The sequence below is a fragment of the Varroa destructor genome, unplaced genomic scaffold, assembly GCF_002443255.2.
Source record: "Varroa destructor unplaced genomic scaffold, Vdes_3.0 BEIS01000001.1, whole genome shotgun sequence".
In the NCBI taxonomy this organism is placed as follows: domain Eukaryota; kingdom Metazoa; phylum Arthropoda; class Arachnida; order Mesostigmata; family Varroidae; genus Varroa; species Varroa destructor.
Window position 1 is genome coordinate 47,867,712 of NW_019211454.1, and position 27,906 is coordinate 47,895,617.

The 27,906-nt window shown below is 44.2% G+C and overlaps 2 protein-coding genes and 1 long non-coding RNA gene across 5 annotated transcripts in view; 2 read left to right on the plus strand and 1 right to left on the minus strand.

The window, feature by feature from the left end:
* Positions 1 to 21,102, minus strand: part of LOC147758737 (uncharacterized) — a 28,207-nt gene extending 7,105 nt beyond the window's left edge. The window contains exons 1-2 of one of the 2 annotated variants that reach the window (XR_015319056.1): positions 20,964 to 21,101; positions 17,335 to 18,151 (exon numbers count right to left, since the gene is read on the minus strand). This is a non-coding gene — a long non-coding RNA (uncharacterized LOC147758737). Of the gene's footprint in view, positions 1 to 17,334; positions 18,152 to 20,963 lie in introns of those variants that run through there. The other variant, XR_015319057.1, reaches the window with a different exon arrangement.
* Positions 5,850 to 17,997, plus strand: LOC111242805 (uncharacterized). 2 transcript variants are annotated; one of them, XM_022787633.2, is made up of 4 exons: positions 5,850 to 6,149; positions 15,300 to 15,914; positions 16,236 to 16,352; positions 16,564 to 17,997. In XM_022787633.2, the coding sequence occupies exons 2-4, from the start codon at positions 15,578 to 15,580 to the stop codon at positions 16,956 to 16,958; spliced, it is 849 nt and encodes a 282-aa protein (XP_022643368.1). In that variant the 5' UTR covers positions 5,850 to 6,149; positions 15,300 to 15,577; the 3' UTR covers positions 16,959 to 17,997. The 2 variants fall into 2 exon arrangements, with proteins under 2 accessions (XP_022643368.1, XP_022643374.1); XM_022787639.2 differs by lacking the exon at positions 5,850 to 6,149 and having other exon boundaries at positions 15,534 to 15,914; positions 16,239 to 16,352.
* Positions 21,103 to 21,941: 839 nt separating the features above from the next.
* LOC111242799 (phospholipase A1-like) lies at positions 21,942 to 26,628 on the plus strand. Its single transcript, XM_022787623.2, has 5 exons — positions 21,942 to 22,816; positions 24,167 to 24,332; positions 24,447 to 24,702; positions 24,915 to 25,109; positions 25,285 to 26,628. Exons 1-5 carry the CDS (start codon positions 22,461 to 22,463, stop codon positions 25,530 to 25,532), a joined length of 1,221 nt encoding a protein of 406 aa, XP_022643358.1. The 5' UTR covers positions 21,942 to 22,460; the 3' UTR covers positions 25,533 to 26,628.
* Positions 26,629 to 27,906: the final 1,278 nt, after the last annotated feature.

Here is a 27,906-nt window from a genome sequence, read left to right on the forward strand (position 1 = left end):
GGCCGATGCCATTCTTGGCCTAGATGAACGGAGGATTAAAGGCTCGACAGCTTCTACAAGTTATAAAAAAATGCTCATTGCAATAGATGATATTAATTAGAGCTTATATCGTTCGTGGCTGAGGGCTCTCAGTGAGAGTAACTCTGTTTACTACCACAAATAGGGTCAAGAATTCCACAGTAGGACCAAAATGGCACCATCTATGCTATTGAGAAAGGCTGAAAATAAAAGTGTTCGTTTTCATTACCGCCCGCTGCTCTCTAGGGAATGAGATATTGTTGACTACCTAGCAGATAGGTTAGACGCGTGCTAGGGCCGCTTCAAGGCTTGCTCGAGGAATTACCCCGATCGTAGCAAAGGTAATGCTGCAAACGAGGCAGCATAACAACGTCTATGGACTATACTATACCCTAGGCCTAAATCAACTTCATCGTGCTATAGAATTCTCGCCATTTCCGTAGTGGGCCTTGCCGTGACAATCTCCAGATACGCCGGAGCGTGCCACTGTGCCCCGTGAGTTCTACATTGGACTTCTGTTTTAGTAGACTTATTCACTTGTCTACGCAATGCTTTGATTTAGTATTCCGCCGCCAGTAGCGAAGACTACTTTCTATTACTTCCGTCCTACGTCTACGCAGGTGCTACTGAGGATCACAGAAAGTTTAGACAAAAATTGTCGAAACACGATTAGTGCATTAGGCTGATGCATACGGTGTTCCCTGAGCTATTGAAGGCGTCCCCATAGAGAAAAGTCACACATGGCAAAAGTCTTTCTGTTACCTCGATCTTAAAGTAAGTGACTTTGTACGCGCAACTTTTAATTTGGGACAAAGTAAACCTTTTCGGCGGTGAACGATTATCGTTTCGTAAATTTACAAACTGTAATAAATTAAGGCTCGAGACAGACATTGCATGTCACACAATGAAGAAACGTAGGTCATTTTATTCCTAAAAATCCTGCCTCGTTCAACGTTATCTTCCTTCGGTGGATTGAATCGTTTGTTATCGTACGATGTGAACTTGACCCTTTGCTCTCCTTGGATCGACAGATGGGTTCTTTCGGTTAAAACTATGCGTTTCGTGCCAACTACACAAATGCGCACAATGTCAGACGCCAAATTATCGTCATACTGCGAAACAAAGTATTTGGTTATGCAGTGACAAAGTTATACGCTCATAGTTACTATGCTCCTTTGTGTGTTTAGCACTTTAAAGTTCCCTGAAGTACTCAGAGTCGTCGGAGTGTCACAGTTGATAGTATCGTAAAATCTTCCACGTATATACAGTATACCTCAAGCTAACAAAAGACAAAATAGTTTCTTGTCAAGTCACGTCATATTTACGTATTTTGTATCATATGCATTATTAACTCTTTGCATATATAGACAAGTACCCCTGGACTCGTAATGCGTTATCTTTCCTCATTGTTGTTGATTGCTAGCTGCGTTTAGGGTCATGGCATGGCGAGCGCCTTATAGTCTGTGAGTGGTGAAGGTGACAATTCCTCGCTCAACCGTCCTTTACGCGCACGCTCTAACGAGTTTGCCACGCCGACGTTCATCGGTTTGTTGCGATTGCCCCTAAGCCATAAATGTGTATTGTCCCGCGCCGCAGATTCAGCCGCTAGCGTCGCTCGCGTCACTAGTATTCGGGACGTCGGCCCATAAATTTGCCTTAATCGTTTTCCTTTGCGCGGCCTCACAGTAAGAACGATGTACCATTTCAGTTGCAACTCAGATAACTCTCTGCATAGTGGCCTGACTGAAATAACTAAAAGCTTCCTCGTTCTCCCAACGATGCTTTTGCACTTGCGTAAAAGGACCCCCTCTACGAGCAAGGCTGAGGTGGGGGCAGACAATTTCAACTAAGGACCCCTTTACGTCCAGCCACACCTGACAGCCTCTTCTATCCTCTTCACATTCTCTATGAGCTGGTAGGCAGCAGTTTTTCGAATTACAGATGTGACGCTGTATTTCAGTATATGGCGACGTCGTGCCAACTTACGCATTCCCTTCACCGCGTGCCCGTACTGCTGATGCTCATTGTGACGGGATCGTTTTTAGATACGTCGCGTGTATGCTATGCAAGCGAGCCCTTGCGGTACGGCGCACTGTGACAATGGCACGGTGACTGCAACAGGATAATAGCCGCGCGCCTACGAAAGCCCAGCTTCCGATAGCTAAATGGCGTAGAGGTGCGCCCCAGATACTAGAATGCTTAGCTCATAGTACGATGCTAGCTTTACACGCGCGCGACACACACTCCATTCGTTTTATACTATTCGACCGATACGTGTAAACGAATTTGGCCATGAATATATCGATACGCGGTGCGGTGAGCGGAAAAGGCTAGGAGAGAGAATGGGAAGAAACCTAACAGAATGCTCGCAGCGACTTTTTGAACTGCTTGTCGTTTTAAATGGCTTGTCCGATAATGCAAATGCCGATATCGCCGAAGTCTGCCTATTCCTTGCAGCAGGCGTACGGCATCACAGCTGTACAGTGCGATTGCCTTTAAGTCGTTTCATAGCTCGTGAGCAAATGCTTCATGCCACGTTTAATTGTGCCTTCACTTAATTGTTGCTATTCTCTCTCTGCAGACGGAGGCGGTAAATCGTTGCATGCACAGCCACAGTACCAGCTCTCGTGCGCGACAGCAGAACGCGATAGCTTTGGACACTAGAGGCACGACTACATAATACGGGATGTTGGAATCTGCACACACTTGATGAAATTATTGAAAAACGGCAAGTTTTTATGAAAAAAATAAAACACAAAAAGAACTACTGTAATTTAGGATCTTAAAAATACATGTGCTATTATGCTACCATTGTATGGTGCTAGCTTTACACCCGCGCGACACGCACTTCATTCGTATTATACCAGTCGACCGATACGTGTCGTATATATATGCCCGAATGTAAGCGGTGAGATACGCTTTATACATTATATATATATATATATGCGATAATCCATATAAATCGACATTATATAAAGACTTTAGCCAAAGCCAAAATCAACCTCTAGAATAAAATATAGAAAACAATATATAGTAGTAATAACAATACTATTGCATATAAAACTATTGTTTGTATATTTATGAGAGAGACGTCTTCAGAAATTTAGACGTAACTTAAAAAATGCATTGCATCAAACCTATTAGTCAAAGTTATTCTAGAAGTCATACAACGAACCATTGATTTAATGCGTCCATGTGAACAAACGGATATTAGCTCTTAAACGAGAAAAATGCCGAAAAGTGGTCTAAAATCAGTTGTATTGACTTTATAAGGGCTCTATATCCATTGGTCCTGCTGACCCTCGAACAGCCTTCTTCCATTCTCAAATCCCGGCTCAGCCTCCCCAGGGACCTTCGCCACGCAACTGGCCGCATGGTCCCTGTCCAATACAACTCCCTTATATGCCGACGTTGAGCTGTATCCCTGCTGTGTAATGACTCCTTCTTGTATATGTTTTCGTGTTCAGCAGTAACCTATATATGGGCGAGGTATATAGATACATGCCCTACCAGTGTATCGCTCTCGTTGGTGTTGTCTTTGTCTTTACCGTCATCAAAAAACCCTCGATACATAGATAGGGGCACTGGTGTTCGACCTCCATAAAATTGTTCATACGCGACTGGCGACAACTGGCGACCTATCGACGGACCGACTTCTTCGATAGAAACCATTTGAATGATGTCCATTCTAGTCCGCTACCGCACCCTACCGCACTATGGCTACCCCCATTGCTGCTTTATCCCGCTAAGGTTTCACGTCGTCATCGAGATTTCATAGGTCATAGACCCCTCGTTCTATCTCCACATTTTCATGGAAGAGGCAATTTTCGTGGGTGAGTAGCGGCATGCGCTCAAATCGCCATCCGGCCACAGTAGCAGTCGTTCAGGTGAACAGGCAGTGCATCCCTCCCGCATTCTCGTTTTCCTTCTCGTCGCCGTTGTGGCTGTCCTCGTTCGCGCTGTGCTGTTACATAAAATAGTTTAGGCCGTGTGTCCGTCGGCGTTCGTTGCCCTTCACTTGCTCCCCTGCGCTTCACTCCGAGACCGATCGAGAGCTCACAAGTTGGCCATTTTGCTGCTCCAATCTTCGATCCAAAACGATGAAAAAGACAAGGGACGAAAAACTCTCGTAGTGGCCATGGGCCACCGGGATTTGATATAATTTATTGTAAGGCTCAAACTAGGCTGCCGCCGCCGCGATTACTACGGTTCAGGACGCTGTACGACAAGGTACGCGACTTAACCCCAATTTAGTATTCTCGAGAGAGCGACGGGTATGTCCAATGCCCGTGCAACTCGCGCCGCCGGCGTCTGGCTACTGTGATAATAATAATAACATTGTAATATTTCATGTCGCTGGGTGGCAATACTTGGTCGGTCGACTGATCGGTTGCAAGCGGCCGAACGGCTGCTGGCCGTCTGTCGTGCACTCTCCCCTCACAGGAAGATATGCGCGGGTTACCAACGTGACCGTAAAGGTGGCAGTGGAGCTACTGCATCTGCTATTGGCCGTTGGGTATCTCGTCGGAGAGTTAGGGCAGACTAGGTGGTCCTGGCGGCCAGCTGCAGGAAGGTCCTATCCCCATCCTTTTCATCCGTGCACGACCAGCGGCTCAGACAGTTAATACCTCCCGTGGTGCAATATCTCACGAGGCTGTAGTCAATGTGTGGGTGGATCCCGAGAGCGTGGCACCGATGACGAGTTTACCAGTAGAGAGCGGCAAGTTCAGGTGGTTTCAGGTGTAGCCTTATAGGAAATACAATATGAACGGATTAAGTGATTAGGATAGTACCTACACCCCAGACACCACTTGACAAAAGACTACGAGGCTGATACACAAAGACTTCCGGGTGTATTTTGAGAACGGCAAATAATGCTATCATGCAAGTAACAAAAAAGATGTCTTTTATTGTTGCCATTATTAATACTACATACATGTGAATATGCTGTAGTATATAGATTTAACTGCACTGTCAGCTTCCAGCAGCCGTAAGCCCTCAGAGGGACTGGCAGGCTTTCGACTGAATAAGGATGGGTCCAATGCTAGAAAAACATACGTAAGTTGACATGATTTAAAAAATTGACTGAGAATTAAGTTATTGTATTATAGAAAAAGTCCTCTGTAGTAGTAGTGGGAGGTTATCTGTCGAACTTTACCCTGCACTTCGACTAAGCCTTATCAATAGATCAGTACCCTTACGGCGATATTCCGGCCTTTGTATTAGGCGAGCCTACTTGTTTCTGTGCCTTTATCTGTTAGCGCTTTGTCATGGGAACGTTAGACGCTGGCTGGAACGTAAAGCCGAGTACGTTTAAATATGTCAAGTCAGTGCATTACCTAAATTGTGACGTGAAGATGTAGCGAATCGGCATTACGTGCGCATATGAGCGCCTAGCTCGCTTCAACTATTGATGGAGATTAAAATAGACGGAGGTCTCTTAACACTGCCACTGATAACCACTGATATGTAAATGTAAGTTAATCCGTGCGCCTAAATAGAGAACGCGCGAAGGCTGGTGCTGTCATATGGACTTTAGCCATCCTGCACATTTTGCAAAGATAACTTTTCGTTAATTTCATTGCTCCACTGGAGAAAGCCTTTAAACAAATCGCTAGACGTACAGCAGAACGACTATCTGATGCGCAACGTCATAATTTGGCTACGTCATAGGACAGCTACGTCATTTAGAGAGTGCCTTTGATAGTATGATTAAATCAGTTGAACTAGCTTGGACAACCCAATCATACTGTTTCTCTAAATCATGACACAGAGACTTCGTTGCTAAACTACAACATTTTATATAAGTGTAGTATATTTAACACGTAATAGCTGATGTACCACTGGCAGAATCAGTTTTTAAAAAAAAAACAAAACAACAAACGGTATTTTGTTTCGTGACATGCCACGATTTACAGCGCAGAGCCAGACGTTCAACATTCTGTCCGCTGCCGCTCCCTTGGAAATGGCGTCTTGGGAATTTACTCCTTGACGGCCTTTACTGTGCGCAAGCTCAAATCAACGCGGTCCACTACATTCAGATTTGCAGCGTCAACATTCAAAGACATCGGGGAAGCGCTATAGCCGAGGACAAGCGACACGGAACGACATTCGAACATCTTGCTTTCCAAGTAGGTGTGACTCTCGATTTTCGTTGTCTTCTTTCGTGCTTTCTACCCACTTATCGAAAAAATCAGTCGGGTTCGGGGAAACCATTTGGCAGACATTCGCCCGCAAGGAGAACTTGGCCGGCACCATTTCTCTCCTCTCTTCCTGTATTTGCTTGACTATATATTTCACTCTCCACCACGCGCTCGGTCCCTTGCCTACGCGAGGTGGAACTCTTAGCGACTCAACGTCAGGGTGGCTCTTTTTCTGACTTTTCCGGGGACTCTTTCCTTGTCGACGGACGATAGCTCTAAACGAAACAGGACCACATCTAAGCGATGTCTACAAGGCACATTCCTGTTCACATTGCACGCCCATGCATTGCCTGTTTCTATGTTAAATCTTGCTTAGGTAGGTGCCTCCTTTCTCGAAAATCATTGAGTTCTTCTGTTTCTCTTTGGCCTGGATCTCTCTCAGCCCGTCGTTATTTCTCCTTTCACTTTATTCGGATCTCTTGAAAAGTGTCGCATTGTCGCCGCCCATTCAAAATTTCAAGTCGCTGATTTTCATCATTAACGCGACGGCCACTCGGGCCGTATCAACCATTATTGCTACCAGTGAGGGTGTGGATTTGGATCAAAAGCAGCAAATAAGCCAAGCTCAGCTCAGCCAAGCCGTCAGCGACATGGCGGCACTAGCTTAAGCATACAGTTTGCTTAGACAGTGGCTGTAGCGGCGTCCTGTACGCTATCCCGCCTGCAGTGCCTTCAGCAGCAGAGTCAGTTACTTTCGCAACTCTGACTTGCTTGGATATTTGCCGCCACATGTGTCTGTCTGTTAGAAAGCGTCTCTGCGTACGTGAAGGAGAACACCTCTTAGTCAGGCCAAGAGGTGACGAATTACAGGGGCAAAGGCATATCGACACGGTCGTATCAGCAGCACAGGATTCATCGCCACTGTCACCTTTGCAGAATTTTTTCTTTTTCACATTTCCTTCATAAAGCCTTGGTACTCGAGAGATTGTGCTCTCGTTCTCGAGCGAGAAGTACCAATTAATGCGCAAGACTTGTCACGCCCCGTTGCGATACTCTCGGACTCCGTCGGTCGGCAAAAGTCGACGAAGTACCCCGGCTCTTGTGTCGAATCACATTGTCTGCTCTGACTCCTAATCGGCTTCTGTTATTCTAGGCGGCTGATTCGAATTAGAGCAATGATTCCCCTCATTTAAGTTAACGCTGCTACCTGATGACGATACTACTTTATCTTCGTTGTATCTTCGAGCTCTAGTTGTTAAGGAAGGAAATCTGAAATCGCACCATAGTAAGATTTGCCAATGCAGGGGATGCGAATTAAATGTGATTAGAGAGCAAAGCACTGGTCTAATGAAACGTGCAGGCGCCGCGTTCATTTATACTAAACTGCTCAGTATCTAACGCTGCTAATTGTAAAGCGCTTTTAATTTTTATTGTAAATTATTCCTAGTGTGCCCAGTTTGCTATATCTAGTTGTAAAAACCGACAGTTTCCGTTGCATACAATGAGCAGGTTGGTTTCCACCGTGCTTCGATGATATAGTACAATAAAACTGATACGACTTCCTTTTGCAATCGCTGACCGCGTGACCCAAGCAAAGGAACTCCCGTTTCCACACCTAGCACTCCCCCTGCTGGCATTTTCTTCGTATGCTTTCTCACCCCTTTCTCCCTTCTGATACCAGTTCTAGTCCTAGACTGCACCGATTTTCTCTACAGGTTCTCTGTCTGCGACGGCTCCTTCTGATGGCGCAGCAACGCACGTTATCACTGCGTACCAGGCACACACGGTGGCGTTCGAAGCGGGGTGAGTCTTCTTGCCTCAAGATATAAGCCATCCTTTCTTTTCAAGCTGGTCTCAAGTGCTCACTGGCGAAGTCTATTGTACGCCTATTTCCTTATGCTAGCGTCCGCCGTTTGAGCCTACAGCTTCTAGAATCTCCTCGTTTGCCTTCCGTTTATTCTACTACCACAGCACGGTGGCGTCCCGTGCCATCCTAACAACTACGACTGAAGAAGAGGAACTCAGGTTCCCGAAGCCTTCGAACCTCTTCGGTCACTAGAGCCGTTAGCGGATATCCTAAGGAGATGTCGTCGCCTACTAGCAAGCATGCAAACAACTCCCCGGTGTCCTGTTATCCTTCTACCTAGTTCGCGGTGGTGATGAGGGGTGATGTCTGTGGCTCCCCAGCCTCCCTGGGCAACTGCTACTTTCACTTGAAACGAGTTCTACTACACTAGTACATAGGCAAGCAGCCTTTAATTCTTGGCGCTCAGGCGTCTACCAACGGCTAGTCGTTACTTGACCCCTAGTGCTGCTGCTACTGGACATTACTGCAACGTGACGTTATTAAAGCAGCCGGGACAGATTTACAAGCAGGACAAGCTGGCCGACTGCCTGGCTCGCTGTCCAGGAGAGTCACAGCATTTGGGGACCGTCCCGCTGCGCGACAGAGGCGTGTGCCGATAACCATCTGCCTGTCCTGGCCTCCTTCCATCTTCTCCGAGATCTCTCTCTGATTCGGCTCAGCTATCTTCTTCCCAGAGGCTGGCGATGTTTTACCTACACCAACGGCATGAGCAGCACCTGGATCACACCGACGGTGCCGAAGGCCACCGCCGTTGCATGCTTGTGGAAACGAGGGAATGTTCAATATCACGCCCATACAAGGATAAGAAGATAAAAGACTTAGCTAGAGCATGGGCTCTGGTGCAGCGTTCGACTGGGATTCATTGATTGGTCCCAGTGAGAAGAACCGTTTTCCGATTTGGTTCACTCGACTATGTAGCCTCAGGTTAGGGATACTGATTGCTGCTTCGTTAAAATAATAATAATAATAATGGTTATGTATATTCTAATATTGTGCAGTATTCGTGGAGATAATCTGTAGTCAGCTAAAAGTCTTATGGACGGGGTATTGTTTATCAAGAATGTGCTATACTTAACAAATATCCTCTATTGTGACAGCTATCGTATGGACAATGAGCTATTTTATAACGGCATATAGTATATGTAGATTATTTGTGTGTCGTTCATTTTTATTGGGGGTTATTTTTTGTTAGTTTTTGTATATTGTGTCAAGTGGAACAGAGCTTTGTACACCCCTTATGGAAATGTTTAATAGAAGCAAATTATACACTTTAATACTATGATAATTAACTAATTTCTATTATTACTATTCCTTCGATTAAGCTAGAAGCAATCTGGCCAATAGGTACCCATGTTTAACCGGAGCTTTGCAGATTGTTCGCCATTGGGTCGGCACATATCAGTCACAATTTAATCTCATATCTTACTTCAGGGCCAGGAACACTGACTAATTAAAAATTTTTTTAAATCGGAAGCATATTTGAAAAGAAAGAGACGGAACCTTAGTCTGTTTTAACGTGGGAAAAATCCTGAAGGGTCATTTCTTATTTGAGGGTAATAGTTTATTCATCAACGCAGAATATAAGTCCTTCGGCAGAAGATAAAGCCTTGATTGCAGCACATATACACCGCCTTTATGAAAACTGTAGGTTGAATCCAATCCTTTCTGATGTAAACCCAAAATTAGCAGACCCAATGAGTGATATTGTGAATGTTTGTATTCGTTCCGAGGATGATATTACATGTAGTTGCAAATACATACAGGGCGTTCCGTTTAGGTTGGCAAGAAAATTTTATTTTTTGCTCTTCGCCTAACAAAGACAATGCAAGGTAAAAAAATTTTTTATGGACTGGGTTTTCGGATTACTAGTTCCTTATACTGTATGGGACCGGCGACCAATAGGTTCTTGCGACATGAAGCTTAGAAACGCTCTTCTATTCTATCATCCATAATACACGTACCTATGCAATGAATACATTTTCATCAATGGGTTGTTATAATTCATCAGTCGACAGCTGTAACGGGTTACTTCACTGTTGCAGGTATGTGAGCAAATTCAGCTTATTATTAATACACCCTTATGCTACAATTACCGTTTGAAGACGACCGTAGTTTTTCATTATCACTCACGTCTCACATCTTTTGTTTTCTTTAATTCTCCCGAATAAAGAAATTCGCTCGAAAAATAGTTGACTTCTAAAAACTTATCCTTCATTCCTGGAACCCTCGTTACTTTTATAAGATGCGATTATTTTCTGGGGCGCGTGTGCTCGACGCTGTTGTACGCAGCAGCTCTAGAATGAGGCGTCCAGCAACAGGCCCGGCAATGCTACAGTACTATGCGCGGATCTATTGTTCGTTTCATCTATGAGCGGTCTGCCCTCGGATGTTCCCCCATTGCCGTGACAGGAAAGTCATCCTGTTCTCTCAAAGGAACTTACGATGCAGCCGCTCATTAATTCCCGCAGATGCAATAGAATGTGTAAAAAGGCACCCTGCGATCGAAACGCCTGCAGTAGTAGCCTCTTCCACGATTCGCATTTGTCGATCTTATCTTCGGCGATGCTCACTTCCGACTCGCGCTTTGCTACTGCGTTTTTCCCTGATGTTCCCGTTATTTCCGACTTTCCCGGTTCGACCTTTTTCATTGTCGGCCATTTCCTAAACAAACGCCTTCGTCGTCGTTGTGCTCTCTGTTGTTTCTCCCTCTCGCCGACCTTTCCAACTCGCACGCCTACCATCGCTCTACCACCGTGCTCAGAGCAATGGATGTAGCTGCAGTTCCTTCTGCAACTACAGCCATTGCAGGCGGGCAAATGTTTTAAGGAAATTACACATGAAAAAACTGCGTAGTAGCAGTAGTAGTGGCGGCGGCGTGCCACAACGGCGTTCGTGGCGTACGCGCAGTATGATAGTAGCTGCAAGAATACGCACATCAAGTTGCTTTGTCCCTTTACAACTGGCCTTTTCCCGTTTTTCGTTAGCTTCATCCGCCAGCTTTGTCTTTATTTTTTTTTTTTTTTATTTTTATTAACATGTCGACGTCGAACAAAAGGAGCGGATCGGTGACTGAGAAGAGCACATAGTATCGAACAGCAGCAGTCGGCAACCGAGGCGGTGCACAGCTCCGATCTCACTTTGATTGTCTTCAACCGCGCTTTGGCATCTATAGCCGTCGCTGACGCTATCACTGCTAACAGTCGACACACAAGCGGGCAGGCAAGAAACAGGCGGATCGGTGAACGGGCGGCGGGTTTCTGCAACTGCGTCGTCGAAACGCAATCCCACGGATCACTAAGTTGACCTGACAGTGGCATTGATGTGAACGGAGATGGCAAAGAACGAGCGGAGATAGATGGATAGAGCAAGCAGAGATACAGAGAGAGAGGCTGGATATCTTACCATTGCCGGTAGTGCCGCCACTAGCAGAGCACGTTCTCCGCCACGTCTTTCCTTACAACGCCCTTCTCCCTGAAGTTTCCCCAAGCCTCACAGCCCCTTCCGGTTACCACGTTCGATTTTCCGTATGTCTGTGCTTCCTTCTGTTGATACCCACCGCCTCGATCCGATAGATACGACCGCTACTAAGTGAGACGAGGCAAAAGGAAGAGACAAAACCAAGACGAAGTGTAAGAACAACAGCAGAGTGAAATCAAGATGCCCCGAATTGGCCTTGCTTTCTGGCTTGATCGAGTTGAGTTGCGATCGATTTCGCTGACAATCGCTCAGTCGTCAACAGCTAGCTGGGCCGCAATCGTCATCGTTCTCCTTGTTTTCGTCCACCAGCCGCGTCCGTTGTAAACTTGTCCTAACATAACCCAACCAATGCCGTTGGGTCTTTGAAGACAGCGCTACCGATAGAGAACGCGGATACGTGATAGACGGAGGAAGGAAGGCGTGAGGGATACGGGGATAGCTGATAGACAGGACGAGTGCGCTCAGCCAGGTCTAAATCGAAAACCAATACAGATGTCGAGCGTCGGGAGAACGCCATAATGAAACGAGCAGTAGAGGAACGAAGGTGGGATGGTGCCTTAAGCAGCATCGAAGCGATTGGCGACTGTTGCCTCGGGTCGGCTTATAGTTGCTGCCCGCCACTGCGAGCACCGGCCAGCTGTACTTTTCCCGCTGCCACACTCTGTCCACCACTGAAGCTTTGCCAATTTTGCTTCCCCTTTACCTGACGCATCGTTCCATTTTAGCGACCTGGAGAAACTGAGACAAGATCGTTCGAGGCGACGAAGAACAGCTTTTCGGTTAAAGTAGGCGGGGTGAGGAAGGCTCAGGTAACTTTCTCAGGATTGCCACGAGCCGTCCACTTTCAGGCTTTGTGAAGAAACAAACAATCGCTTTGATTAAATTCCTTTTTCTTGGCCTACATCGAATTTGCTGCCAAGGCCATTATCCATGGGTCCCATATAAAGGCTTCTACAAGTAACAGTGCTGTAGCTCTCAAGCGATGCTACTGTGTCTATGAAGGAAAGTAATAACGCTCAGAATAACTTATAAGAAACAACTATGGGACGCCCGATCATCTAAAACAGGTTACCTTAAGTTGAAGGTAGATTTCCGCCAGTTAGTAAACGCGTACTTCGAAAATACTTTTTATTTAGCACAGCCGACTTAGAAAGACCTGAGTAATTTGAACAGGGGCTCTAAACGTCACTTGACATTCACTCTTTTAACCTGTCAATTTTAGTTAACGTCTATCTAGAACTATACATTTTCGACAGAAGTGTTTCAACATTCATGAATTTCAATTGTTTCTTGTTGATTTCCCTGACTGTTCATCCTGCCAGCGTCCGGGAACCTAATAAAAAGCTCAATTTTTTCGATTCGTCATTTACTAGAGCTAATGTGATTTTGTGGGATGTCTTCGCAGCGGTAGCAGCATCGCACGAGAAGACAATCTCACAAGGAGCAAACTTGTCAAAGTTAGCCTTATTAATATTTCATTCAGATTAGATAGGTCCATCCTTCTCTAGCCACTCCTTTCTGCTTTATACTTCGGCCCCTCTTTGCACTTGTTCTATTGCTGATCCCAGCTTGCAAGCAGATGTGCACCCTCAGGTCGATAGACGACGCTTTCAAAGCTTCCTTGGTCTCCCGTGGCGCTCAACTCTCCATTTCAGCTTCGTAGCCAATCAGCGTTTGCAACCGATGGTGCCTCATCGATGACTTCAACTCATCCAGGTTTTGTCCCCTTTGCCTACCCTCATATATAAAGGTAAGCAAGGGTAGGTTTGCAGTACGACCGGAGGCGGAAATAACTATCTTAATAGTTATCTATGTGCAAAAACGATATTGGAAATGCTTATTATTTTACAATGACAATGTCAGGGATTACAACACGGACTACTTAATAACGCGAATCCTCCATTTATTTCTTGGTGTTGTGGGCCATTTATGTAATGTGCCTACAACTCTAAGAAATACATGCCCATATATCCGTGTAGTGTGCTCTCATCACGTCGGTGGATTTCGGCCTTTGGGTTTAAGTAAGCCCTTGTGTCTTTTTTGTAGTTAAGTTCAACTTCAGTTGCTATATAATTAGGTAAAAACTTGATCCATATTAGTGTTTGACTAGACAAAGCGAAGGATATACAGGCCATATTAAGACGTCAATAATATCAGAAAACTTTGCATGAATCAGGCTATTCAGATTCTGAACAGAACATATATACAATTAACGCATACGCCTATGTAGTCGATTAATTTTTGATCGGATTCTAGCATTTTACAAGTTCGACTATGGAAAGCCATTATCAAGGCAAACTCGTTTGTTAATTTTTTAGACCCCCATCGCTCTCGAGCGTCAGTCTCTTGCCTGTATGATTACGATTGGTAATACGAGGCTGTCAATGGGTCTCAGAAGGTTGTTGATTACGATAGGACTGACGCCGGCGTCTTGTCAACCGCTAAAGCATACCATTGGCAGTAAACTATAGGACATACGGCGGCTATCGTAAAATGTGCAACTACTATTCACCATTGCTCTTTTCATCCATCGTGTGATGCTACTTAAACAACTCCCATCGACCACGCGACCTGCTCCATTGAGAGGTCTCTACGGGCGCTACCGTCACCGCCCATCTCAGCAACTCATTTCAATGTCATCGAATTGAGTTTAGCACTCGCGGCTTTGGGATGGACGACTCGAATGCGGCGAAGATATTGTACCTGCCCAATAGCAAGCAAACAGGCAACCGTCTCTGCATGAAACGGGCATTGCATTGAGTACAATACACGAAGTTGCAATGAAGACCAACCAGCTAGGCAAGGTGACAGCGTCCTTCATGCCCGCGTGCGTGCGTGCGTGCGCCTCACTGTATGAGTGTGTGTGCATGTGTATGATGTTTCGGCTATTGAATTGGCCAAATCCCGGCAGCCGCAGCCGCAGCAGCAGCAGCAGCAACAGCAAGACGAGGCGGCCTGAAGGACCATGTAGGGACAACGATGGTAGCTCGACTAAGCAAAAAGGGAGCGTACGGGAAAGTGCTAGCCTGGGTTGTACGGGGTGGGTGCATACAGATGAGCAATCTGTTTGGGGCACCAGACGACTAGTCGGGGAACGGCTGGTTGGTTGTCTGGTGCCCAACTGCTGAACAACCACTATATCTATCAGTGGACTAGCCATGCCTCTTTGGGCTGGTGCACCGCGATCGTGAATAGTGGCTGCAATCTTAGGATAGTCGGGTACCTACATCGCACGTATGAATGGCCGGGCTATTTACTGTGCAGGCCAGCAGGATTTTCACAGAATAGAGAATAGAATTCAATCTCTGATTCATCCGAACAAAAGCCAAAGCTTGTTCAGCCTGCTGAGATAGGCGACGAATTACTTTGTAAGACAACAAGCGAAGTGAGATATATCTATATCTATGGATCAAATTGACACAATGAATTGTCGACGAATACCTCATTCGTGAGGTCCTTTCAGACGGCAGATGTATATTTGAATTAAGCCTAGTTAAATTGATCGCAATGCGGGGCAAAATACAAGACTGCCGATCGGTCAATGTTGATTGTTTTGAAATTAAGCCTTTGTCATACAAGATAATCTATAAGTAAAATTTTATAGCTCCTGGAAGTGTGTAGGTAATCTTCTACCGGCACTTCAACCCATTTTTAATGTTTTTTCGATAATTCGACAGCTCGATAATTCTCTTAATTTGATACAAGCTATTCACGTAAACAAAGCATAACGATTGATATTGGTGGCCCAGGCGTCCAAATGATTTGACGTCTCTCCATTTATGCAATTTCGATAGGTCGTGATCACCGCATCGTCTGCGATTTATAGCATCAAGTATATGCCTGTGGTCTCAGTGCGTCCGACCCAGAAATGACTGGCATGACCATTACGGATCCCTATTCATCTCTACGATCCAGTTCTAGTCTCCTGATATCGTGACTTGTGGCCTCCATTTGACTTCTAGCAGGTATTGACGTGCTGCTTTTTCCAACGTTTTTACGATCCAACAGAGTCGCATATAAGAACATCGTACGACAAAGTCCAGGTGAGAGACGCTGACCGTTCCAGGGTGTTATGCAAATGTTCACAAACGTCGTTCTTACTTTCGATCGATTCTACTGTCTGACTATGAAATATCATGTCGTTTTATTGGTGGCGGCAGCCGCTCTGCCCTTTGTCGCAGGTAGGAGACAGTCACGCGACCACGGTGCTTTAGATCACGAGGTTGTTGGCCGAATCAGTTCAGAGCGAAATCAACTAGGTGTCGGAATAAACACAGGGTCCGGTAATAGGCACAATGAGCGTACGAATAGCTTTGTAGAGCGGCACGAAAAAGAAGAGTCTTCGGTAGCAAATGAAGCTGGCAGTGATGGCGGGACAGATGGAAACGAGAGTGGCGTTATGAGACAAGGTATTTTCATACATATTAATTTGTGTAATCTGCTTCAGCTAATTTCTCTTTAATCGTTATTCCTATTAAGGCTAGCTATGGGTTAGAATGGGTCGATAGAAATTGTTTTGTCGATCTTTATTCCGTTGACAAGCTGCGTACGTGTTTTGGCTGGGTCGAATGTTACTATGCAACGATGCTGTAGATACAAGCAAAGACAAGGTTTTTATCAAACAAGAAGTACCTTTCTTGTAAAGTGATCTCTTGTAGAAGGATGTATTTACTTAAAGATCACGTTGTTTGTATTCATATATTAAACATACACGTTATGTCTTGGTATAGTAGACTCCGGGAACGACATCTTAAACTGCGTAAAAAGCATCGATATGGATCTGTACGGTGCGTTTAAAACCATCCGTGAAGCGCTAAGGAGAGAAGGTACAAACCATCCTGGGGGATGTGAGTATTTGCAGACAAACCTTTATTTTTATTTTTGTTGAAACACTAATACTCCTCTGAAGCAGTGATTATTTACTGATTGTATACGGTCATTTCTCAATCGAAAGCAAGCCAATTGGTCGACATTTGTTTGAATATTATAATTATCTTAGAAGTAAAAATATGTAAACGTAATAACAAAGCGGTGTGGATTTCTATGCTGTTTTTGTAGTAACCCACGGCCAACTAACTGATTTAATTGACTGCCTAGAACACAAGAACATCGTTCCTATTGATGCGCTTCGTGCACTTGAAGGTATTGTGCACCATCTGAAAACCAATCCTCATCTAATACCTCTCCCAAGCAAAGAAATAGGTCCCTCGTCAAAAACAAACCCCTCAAGGAGTACAAGTCGGGCAGGGCACATAAGTAAAAGCAACCAAATCCAGGCCAGCGAGACCATGTATCCCCATTCCACTACAATCAGCAGGACTACGACTACGAACGCCACGACCACTGAAGCTCCAACGACTCATGCACGCAGTAAAAGTGTGGCCAATGTTATTCAGAAGGAGCAAAACAGCAAAGCTGAATTTTCTAAAACCGGCACTTTTTCGAAGTATTGACACCGTATGTAATGGCCCCCGGCGAATTCGCTAGACAGACGGACTGAGATAGAGGAGTTTCAATATACGAGTCCAGCACTGCGCAACGACTGTATAATCAACGTACGCTGAATATATGTAATTATTGGACGGTAAGGCAGTCGTACACATAGCTAACTTGACGATTCGTTCTAGAGCACATTTGTTGCCATTTTTCGAAATTCGGCTACGATGAATCGTTTCGAAATTCGTCTTACATAGACAAAGTGTCTGCTATTGATCGCTGACATAATTTGCATATGCATCCTATCTATATAGCTTATTCCTATCCAAGTGATGTATCATTAACTCCAGTTCAACTTATAAGCTTTGTATGGTAAATCGTATCAGCAGAATCTTAACTGATAGAAAAAGCTCGGAAGAGCTTAACGCTTTATTGCATGTTCATAGCGGTAAACATATGGTTGGTTCTTTCCAAGCTTTGCGAACCATCATACCATAGGGGGCCTACACATTATTTCCATGTTAGATAGCCGAGTACTGTTGAAAGGATTTGGGCGGACGCATCCACAAGCCGTCTGAATGATCTGAACACTGACTCACTTCTTTACGTTAACGGTAAATGTCATAGAAGGTACAATGCACAAACATTATTATAGGACCGCGTTTGTATAGCCCTCTTCCTGTGTTTCGGATTGCATCTATAAGAAATTTTACTAATCTACAATTTACACGCGTGTCTGGTGTTAGCTTGTGACGTATCAAACGGCAGACAAACCGTGTCAATCAGTACCGATTGTCCGTCACCTATAGTTGGCATGACAAATGTTATCATTTTACCAATTATAGCTCAAATTGAAATTGTGATTATACTTAATAGCCGTACGCTGGACCCGTAGTATACCTACATATTCCTGTCTTTGTTCGTTAAAGGAGTCGAATATTATATGAAAGCTCATCATGAAATTGTAGTGGGCAAATCGCTGACGAGGAAAGGGCAAGTGCTAATCTTATCTCGAGACGAATAAGTAAAATATATGATAGACAGTTATTGATTAAAGCGACTGGCTTTTGATATGTTATATTTATGGTGAAACGGAACCCCATTAATATTTGATTTTGCTAATACGGGCAGAATCCGCAAGTTCCAATGGCGCGTTTTTCTCCAGTTTTCAGCCGTATCGACGGTGTCTAACGTCTTTTCTGGTTGCAAACTGTAAAAGCATACCAACAACGTTTTTTTGAAATACAAACGGGAAACAATATAGGCCAACCAAGGACTGCAGTTAGTTGAAATTACTGTTTGAACGTACCTAAGTATTACCAGCACAGTTTTTCAACCTCGAAAAGGTTCTCATTTGCAAAATCCATACTATGCAATTTAAGGGAAGTTTAATTAAAGGATAATTATCCTGTGAACTTATACAATAAGTTTAAGCTTAAGATATACAATATCTTAAGCCGCTTATCGATTTAACGCCTGGAGCTGTTCTAACGCTTAATTATCATCAGAACAATGCTAAGTTATCCGTATCCGAAAGAGTCCTATAAGAGAGTCAGTCTACGAAATTTTGATAGCAATTGAAACTAGACTAGACTAGACTAGACGGGGACGTAAAGTTGTATGGAAGAGAAAACTTAACTTAACTACACTCTTGAGATAGGTACTATTCTATTGTAAATATACGTGGATCATCTATTAATGGGTAACAATAACAGACTGGTTTGAAAACACTGTCACCATTAGACGCTAATTTTCTTTCTAGTCTTTTAGAGACTTTTTGCCTGGTATTGCCGACACCGCTAGCTCCCTCTCGAGCATCGAAATATACTGATAATAATAATTATCTTGAATTATTATTTTTTTTTTTACATTAACAGTCCCACGCACAATGATCTGCGCTAATTGTTTGCCATTTCGAATTACGTATATTTTCTTTAAATATTCTTGATAAAGTAGCCGGAACCATAAAAATAGACCAAAATCTACTTCTGTCATAAGTATTCGTTTATTTTCGACGCGTTAGTACTTCTAGTAAAACAAGAAAAAAAAAGCAAATCAGATGGATTTGAGCTTTTTTTGCGCGGACCTGCTTTTCTGATCTAGGGTATGGGACCCACAGCTTCTAGTTCCCATAGCGGATTGATGATTGAACAGCACTATAATTGGTCTAAGGCTCAGATTTGACCATCGACTTCCGACCTGAACATGATTTCTTTATATCGTGTCCAAAAGAAAGTGGGTCCTCCAACCCGTTGGAGAATGCAATAGTAGCTGGCTAACGACTCGATGCTCGCAGTCACCCATATTGTTTAGAACTATACATTGCGTACCTTTATTTACAAATACGGCTCAATTCTCGATTTGTTACGTTTTCGTATTGGATATTTTTGTCTCACGAGTAAGCAATGTGGCACATTGTTGTTGTTAGTGATTATCTCTATTCATTGTAGACCTAGATATTATTATGTTGTTATCTATATTATAGTGCAATATTGTAACTAGTTTGTGGGGCTAGCACAGAGAGGTATTTCTCCAATTCTTTCCGTCCAGCCAGTCCTTGCGGACGCTATGATCTGACCAGTTCGCAGATCGTCTAATCTATCCGAGACAGACGTTTGCATAGCCATCTGATTCAAATTATCAATTATAATAAGCCTATAGGCAATAGTGCGGTGGAGCGTACTCATTTTCGGCCTTTAGTTTTGTTAGTTCCTTGCCATATGACTTCGAAGGTGTACGGAATCAGGCTACGCTATTCTAGGGTCCATGAAAAAAACACGCGCAAATGAAGGCAGTCTTTTCCTATTCCGCCGTCTACATTTGCTTTCTGTAATAATTTACGTATGAAAAAAGAAAGCTTTCATGGTAACACTGTAGACCAATTAGACAGGCTGGCTGTGTTCACAGATTGGGCAATTTAGCAAAAAGTTGGCACATAGAGACGTTTGAGATTGGCACATTATCAGCTAGACAATAATTCCACGGGGGCAAATACTTTTCAAAATTCCGGAAAAAAATTTTACCAGCTGGGAACTATTTACAGCTTGATTGGGTTTTATAACAGTTATTAACAAGTTAGTGATGCTAAGATGCTAGCTTTCTTTTTCCCCAGGACCGCACGCTTCTTTAAGGGTGTTTAGTTGTCTGATACGTGACGTCTCTTTGAGCCAGTTGTCAATGGGCGCTTAGTAAGAAGATCTCGGCTTGACCATTCAGCTCATCCAAACGTTATAGATCATTTGTTCTACTGGAAATATTCGCAAGTACGCATCGAGCATGATTGTCTTGGTACATAAAAGTCTGCCTTCTTGGACGGGATTAAAGTGAAAATCAAACTTATACGTTTCGTGTATAATTCTATAGAGTAGAGTAGCAAAATCAATAAAGCCTTCAACAGCTTCTTACTTTCACTGTAGCTGTTATCATATAATGATTCAAAATGATGAAGCTATTGAAGAACAGTTTCCTACTTCTGTCCTTATCCTAAACCTTTTTGTTTTCATTTCGTTCTTTCTCATGGGTCATTTTTTCTACCGATAACAGTCATCACCACTGCAAAATCGTATTGTAGCCGCTGCCCGCTAAATAAAACTTGTTTCAAAAAAGTCAACTAGATAAGTCGAGCTAGACATCCCGACAACGTCCGCTTGCCATGTGCGTCTTTGGAGAAAGGCGTGGTATTCTTCTATCGTTGAGACGTCAGCACTATTCGAGGCCTTTTGGTTAAACCGTTTGTGTGGCGCTTATTAATCACCGATCGATCCTTGATCTTATTCCAAAGATCCAGCTGATTATTTACACCTTCGAAATGCCCTTCATTCTGACGTAACGTGTTTTAACACATAAATAAAGGCTGAGCTAATTGTACCTGCATCAGTTGAGTGTATTTTAATTTACGTAGATGTGGTCAAGCTCGATGTGGAGCCAGACTTATTGTTGGCTTGAAGTAGAACTCACTGAAACTAAAAGGTCTGCCTGTAAAAGAAAGCTTATAAGCTTCCTACATACTTTAACTTACTCACTTTGAGATATCCACTTGATTTTTTTGCTTTGATGGCAGTTCTAAATTGCCTTCATCTATTCGGAAATTTCAATGTTTAGCGTTCTTGCTTGAACAAACAGATGTTGCCAGCTTTGTTGCACGTATTACTATTTAACAGAGAACGCCCTATGCACTACTATGATAGTTGTAAATCTAGGCCAGTCCACGTATTCCTAACTCTACAAGGCAAACAGGTCATCGCTGTACCTTAGCATGGATAACTAGAGCTGGAAGTAGATCTTCTAGCACGATTTGGTCTCCAACAATTTCGGTAGGTCATCATTACAGGAAGGTAAATTAGCAACAAATCTACGTTCGTTGCTATTCGTGCGTCGTAACATTTCCGAAACGTGCACGCGGCCGTTCTTCGAATGGTGTCCGTATCTGAGCTCCAGCTGTTGATAAAGTCTCACACAGGTCGTTAATATCGCCTAATCCATAAGGTTGGGCGTAATCGAACCACGGTGGTGTTAGTATCATGATTGTTGTCGTTGCAGCTGTTATCGTATCTATCATCTGTGCGTTTCGATGAGCCTCCGCCGCTGCCACTGTCGTTCATGGCAGCTTCCTTGTTTCATTAATTATCAATACTAATAATTGATGTTTCATTTTGTTGTCACTAACGTTACCGTGCGCTTGAGACGCTGCATGATCTCGCTAGACGCTACTCCGTTCCAATGCTAAAAGCAGTGCCAGCGTCACTAAGATTACCCGTATGGTTTTTCGCGAGGCGGTGGAGATGCAAAGCTTGTGGAAACTTTTGCCGAGTAGAATGTCGGCGTGTATCCGCGCTCGTTTCGACGTAGCAGACAATCAGGGACAGTCCTTTATTCTATGCGAGGAAGTAACCCTCGCCGGTGCTTGCCTAGCGGCACTTACCAACGGAATGATAGAAACGTACACGTAGCCGCAGCCAAAACGGGAGATCCCAGCGTCACAGAGAACACATGTCTGTATGTGAGTGCTTGTCTGGCTCGTCGTCTATCCAGGCAGAACGAAGTCCATAGACATGACGCGGACGCGGAGTAACATAGCTTGAGATTAATGAAATTGCCTTTTTTCGTATGTGCGCTCTTTCACAACGTACTGCCTACCTGCCATGCTATAGAGATACGTTTAAAGTGTTAAGCCACTCCTTAATCTCGCCAAAGCTGCAACGGTTCGCTTCTCTAGCAAAAATTAACCTGTTGCGGACATCGAACACGGTTTGAACGCAGCGAGCCTGTGAACGAATTTCATGTAGACGAGAAAAGTGGGAATACAACGCGATACATGTGAAATTTCGCGCGCAAAAAATAAAACTAGCCGCTCCCGAAGAAGCGATTCCGCGAGCTTTATCTAGGCCTGCAAACAGCGGTCGTCCGTCACACTTCAGGCCCCGCCAACAAACGAGCGTCATTACCAAGAAACCATATTTTTGTAACGCAATCACCTTTCATCGTTGAACAATAAGGCGATTGAGGAGCGCAAATTGGTGATGATGGTAAAGCCTAACCTTGTAGTGTTCGTGTTTATAGCTAGTGGTGTGCTGCAATTAGAGGGCAGTAATTTTGCGGCTGTAGGTTCGGGTTCGTTAAGTGTGAATGAAGCCGAGCATGTACATCCACTTCACCTAGACAAATTAAAATCAGTCACAAGTATATGGGACTATCTGTGGCACGTTTGGAAGGGGGTCGAAGACGTCATCGCGGGCAGAATTCCCCACCCGTTTAAATGCACAGAGTGCTTCGATGGACTTGGATGCTTCGACGCATGCAACGGAACATTCCGCTACATCCATTTACTTCCGGAGACGCCTGAGCAAATCAACACGACTTTTCGATTATTCCCATGGTAGGTTTTGTTGTGACGCGCGTTTAGATTCGTAAGCGTGCGTTCGGATATCGATCGTGAATTTTATCTAGATTATCATACCTATTATCTGTTATTGTCGAAACTTGCTGCAATGCGAGTTGAAATTCCCTGCTGGAACGCATCGATTGCTGTGGACAAGATTAAATAAGCAGTTTTCTACTAGTTGAAAAATGGCATCTTTCGTAGGGATCATCTTAATGGTACGTTAAATTACTTATGATGGTACGTTCACTTGTAAAACAAGCCGACTTTTCATTACGAGGTTGCATATCTGAATTTATCAGAGTATCACCAAGCTCTTGATATTAGATCCGGAAGTTTTATCAATAAATGTAATAATTTCCCCTCCAAATCGGATGTACATGAACTAACCGTACATCGTAGCTTGACAATTCTTCCAATACAAGCTAGCTATATACATTCATATCAGATGACATTTCCATGCCGACACAAACGTGCGTCAGCGAGCTTTCAGAAGCAGACTTTACATTATAGTCGTACATCTCAATTCGGATGCCCATCCCGTACAAGCATGCTCGGATAGGTGGAGCCGAAACCTCAGATATCGTACAAATTGCAAGCGGTATACGACGATAGTTCTTCTGCACGAGGTTCGGAACGCTTGGGTTGTCCTCGAGAGTTCGCTTAGAGCTTCGTTCGTTTGCCGATTAGCCGGTACAGAGTCCAAAGCGTAACCTGTAGTTCGACGCATGCCTTCGCACCGCTAATTCACTCTTTGTTTTCCATATTTCGGGATGACGCTTGATAATGCGAGATCTTCCGCTTACATCAGTTAAGAGTAGATTATACGCCTACTTCTTTTACCGGTTGAAGCGGCAATAGCAGCTCCGTATCAGATAGGCATACACGCTTTGGATTGCCCTTTCGACTCAACACGTTCGAATCTGCTCATAGCTTTCGACGTGGCCCTACGGCTCAATTGAGCGTCAGTGGTTTCTTTTCATGTGGCAGCTGACAAATTAACTATGTCCCGCTCGCAACAGTCAGTAGTACAACAGAGTCCTTTGGCAGTTTGCAGTACGTAAACTGATGATCAGGGTCCAAATGTTATTCAGCTACAGCTAAAAACCGTTGGCAAATATGGCCGACTCAAGCGTCGAGAATCAGATCAGCCGCTTGTCCGTAAAATGATGGCCCCACGACTGAGCACAGTTCAAGCATATCAAGAAGGGCTTCTTATAATACGATTCAGTGGCAACGACTTAAATTGAGGCGGAGTAATTTTCTTTAAGCAAATGCAGTTAAGTGCGGTGACAGATATAGCTATTCAATTAACGAACAGAAGGCTCTATTGTGCGATCACTACAGGTATGACAATGCAACCGCAATGTTCCTAAATTACACGGATGTTACCGGGCTCAATAAGACCATTTTCAATGACAAGAGCCGCAGTCTGCTCATCGTAAATCATGGCTTTGCCGCCGACTCGAACTCGGAGTGGATGGTCGACCTCAAAAATATCGTCATTCAAAACGTTAGTAAACTTCAAAGGCGTTTATGATCACTCGAAACTTGCCCCCCCTCTGCGTTTCACAGTACTCTAACTATTGCAACTGATTATTTTCATTGTTCTAATTGGCTGACACAGCGTCGATATAATGTGATACTCGTCGACTGGCTGAACGGGGCGGGCCCGTACGATTTCTTCTATCCTTTGGCCGTCGTGAACACTGAGGTAGTCGGACGTCAGATAGCGGTTTTGCTATACCAGCTTTTATCAACTTACGCCCTGTCACCGAGTTCTATTCACTACGTAGGACACTCCCTTGGAGCGCAAACCGCGCATTTTTTTGCTGATTACTTCAAAAAAATCTCCGGGGGCATGAGAATCAACAAAATAACAGGTATGGCTAACGATCCTAAACATTGCAGGGCGTGAAGCACTAAGTTTGGGCAAAAAAGCGTAGGCAAGTTATTGCTGTTCATCAGTGATAGGTGTCTTTTCTATTCAGCTTTACTACTAAGTGAACCAATTAGACAATGCGTATACTCTCGAAATATTTTCAGTTGCCTTCTTCAGTTAACCTTCGATTAATGATATGCTTTATACATACAGCTCTTGACGCAGCGTCGCCTCTTTTTGAAGCGTACGGCGTGGGGCTGAATTCCAGCGACGCGCTGTTTGTCGATGCCCTGCACACTTCCGCCGGCGATTCGATTCTAATGGGAAAGCTGGGAGTCGTTTATCCCATTGGCCACGTCGACTTTTATCTTAACGGCGGCACGAAACAGCCCGGGTGCTGGGACATTAGTAAGTACTGCATCTGATACATTCGAAACTTTATAAGGTGCGCTTCAAATTTACTTAGCACGGCCTCTAACGATTCTTGCTTGCCACATCAGAACATAAGACTTCAGTTCTTTGAAAAAATGGCCCCATACAGGAATAACCAATGGCAATATACATCTATTTTTTCTACCAACAGACTTGGTATGTGCTCACACCCGGGCCCATGACTATTACGTCGAGGCCGTTGAGAACCAGCTGACAAAGGCCAACTGTAGCTTCCATTCACACTCCTGCACCAACGGTCTGAACGGGTACATGAATGGCACTTGCTATCCAATGGTCGGAAATTTCAGCCGTATCGCGTTCGACATCACCGACAAGATGCCTGGAAACGGGATGCAGTACCTCGAAACAAATTCAAGTTCACCCTTCTGCATTCAGTGAGAACGAACGCAGCTCAGAAGCCATCAAGTTCAATCAAATCAGTCTCAGTATAACAGGCTGATTCAGTGTAAAAATTGTCACGTCGGAAATGCTTCAAAACGAAGATGAAGCACCATGACGGCAATATTTCGATATTGTTTTAGGAATCATAAATACATGGTAGTAACAACTATACTTAGTGTCAACCTGTTGTGCAGAGGCTAATTATAGTATCTGTCTGTGGTGCTTCAGTCTATTTTCTTTGTGCTTGAGCTGTCATGATGAGACGACAAGTGAAGATCAAGGAGCATTATAATTGTTCCATAATCTAAGGTAATTAGGATGTGGAGAGTTTAGGCTGCGAGTGTTTTTCAACTGCCTGAGCCTTTTTAAGTACCTACCGCCAGGAGCCTTTAATTAACCACAAATGAAAGTAAAAAAATTACTGAGATGAGATTAGCATTGTGCATTTGGTTGTTAGAACCCAATTTTTCTGACTGATCCTGCCACCCTACTAGGTAGATCGATAGTATTTTGTCTAAATGAAGATTCAGTATCATTCACAAGTGTGCATTGTACTCATTCAAACAATTAAGCAGGTGACTATCGAGTTTGGCCACCCGCTCGATAGCTTTATGATTGGAGCTCATTTAAAGGAAGGACTACGGGAAATTAAGTGTGTTAGTATACTAAACGCTCTGTAGCTTTAACGCAGTTCACACTCGGATTGACGGTTTTCTCACGTGATAAATACGTTATGGGTTACGCTATCAATGACAACGCGCGCAAACAATGTTGCGCACAGGTAGGAGTGCCAAAAATGAAAAAAGACGTATTATATTTTACCAGCGCTCGTTTATCTGAGCAGTGCCTATCTGGCGGTGGGTTCACCTGTAATTAGAGTTGAGTATATATTTGATTAAGCAACAGTAATTTTGTTGGATTTTTATTATTATTTATATACAAACGCAGCTATTTTGGGAAGCATCGTGACGCTAAGGCTCTTATTCCTACACAAGCCTTGTTTGTCAATCGGTGCCTTATTAGCCCGGTTTCTAAGTTTCGCTGGACAAGTATGCTTCGATTTTGCGAGCATATAATACAAGTACCTTTATTATGTCCTCGTCTTTTTTTTTCTAGGATTTGCAGTAAACAGTAACGATAGACTGTGTTTCATATTATTTGGTGATCTTATAGGGCAAGATATATTTTTATAACTAACATCGTTCACTTAATTTAACGTGATTATAATTATAGACTAGTTTAAGAGAACGAGCTGTCCTATCCTATGCAATTCGGTTTTCTTTGCCGTCCAAAACTCCGTTTCGACGAGAAGAAGGAACGCAATCACTGTGTGATCGTGATGTGAAGAACCATGCGCCAAGCCTATCGTTGCAAGATTATTTGGTTACGTTCACCGGCTTTCGACCCGACTAGTCCACATTGCCATATCCGGTTACCGGTGGCCAACCAGCACGCGTCCGGCCTGAGAGCCTTATGCTGAGGGAACAGCAGGCCGTTCCACTTGAGTGTGGAGGTAACAGTAACAGTTGTAATAGGCTGGGGGACTGTTGGCTGTGCCGCAGCAAACCGCGGTCATTGTAAGACCTCTGCAGCAGCTGACAGCAAGGAAGCCAAGCAAAAAGACGTTTGATGACAAGGGAAAATGAACTCTTTCTTTCAAGTGTTCTTTGGGTCTGTGTATCCCTGCGACTCGTCCCTTTTTCTCCCTTGGCGCTTTGCTTTTCCTTTCTCTAATTCGTCTCCTTATTCCGTGTTTCTAACGTTGTTGTGTCCCTTGGTCCGTTCTTCTTGGTTCATCCATACAGCCAATTGCTCTTTCGTCCGTCGTCATTTGGTCCATCGAGCGTTTGTGCTTCTAAGCATGTTCGTGTGAGTATCTAGTTGTGTGTGCATCTATACGAATGCATACCCTACAATAGAATGAAGCCTTTGGCAGTCATCCTGTTCTGATCGCTTTCTCTCTCTTCTCTCTCTCTCTCAATAGTCCTCTGGTCGCCTTTCGATGTTCCACCTTGAGATGCGTTTCCCCTCTTGGGGGTGTAGAGAGGGAGCAGAGGGTGAACGTCCCGTCCTACACAGAACTTTACCCAAGCTAACCATTGTGGAGGATTCTTCCTGGTCAATATATGCGTCCGCCCATGCACCATTACTTTGCCCTGCTGATGCCCTCTGTTTCAGCTGGTGGCACTGTCCGGAACGGTGCCAGCATCAACAGCAACTATGGCACACTTGTTTTCGTCGTCGTCCTCTCTTGTCTTTCTCCCCTTCTTCTCAAGCCTTTTCGTCGTCATTCGCTCAACTAACGCACGGCGCACTGCTGAATGCATTTTGGCGGCAGCAATAGCAGTTGCAGCGCACCAACAAGTCGAGC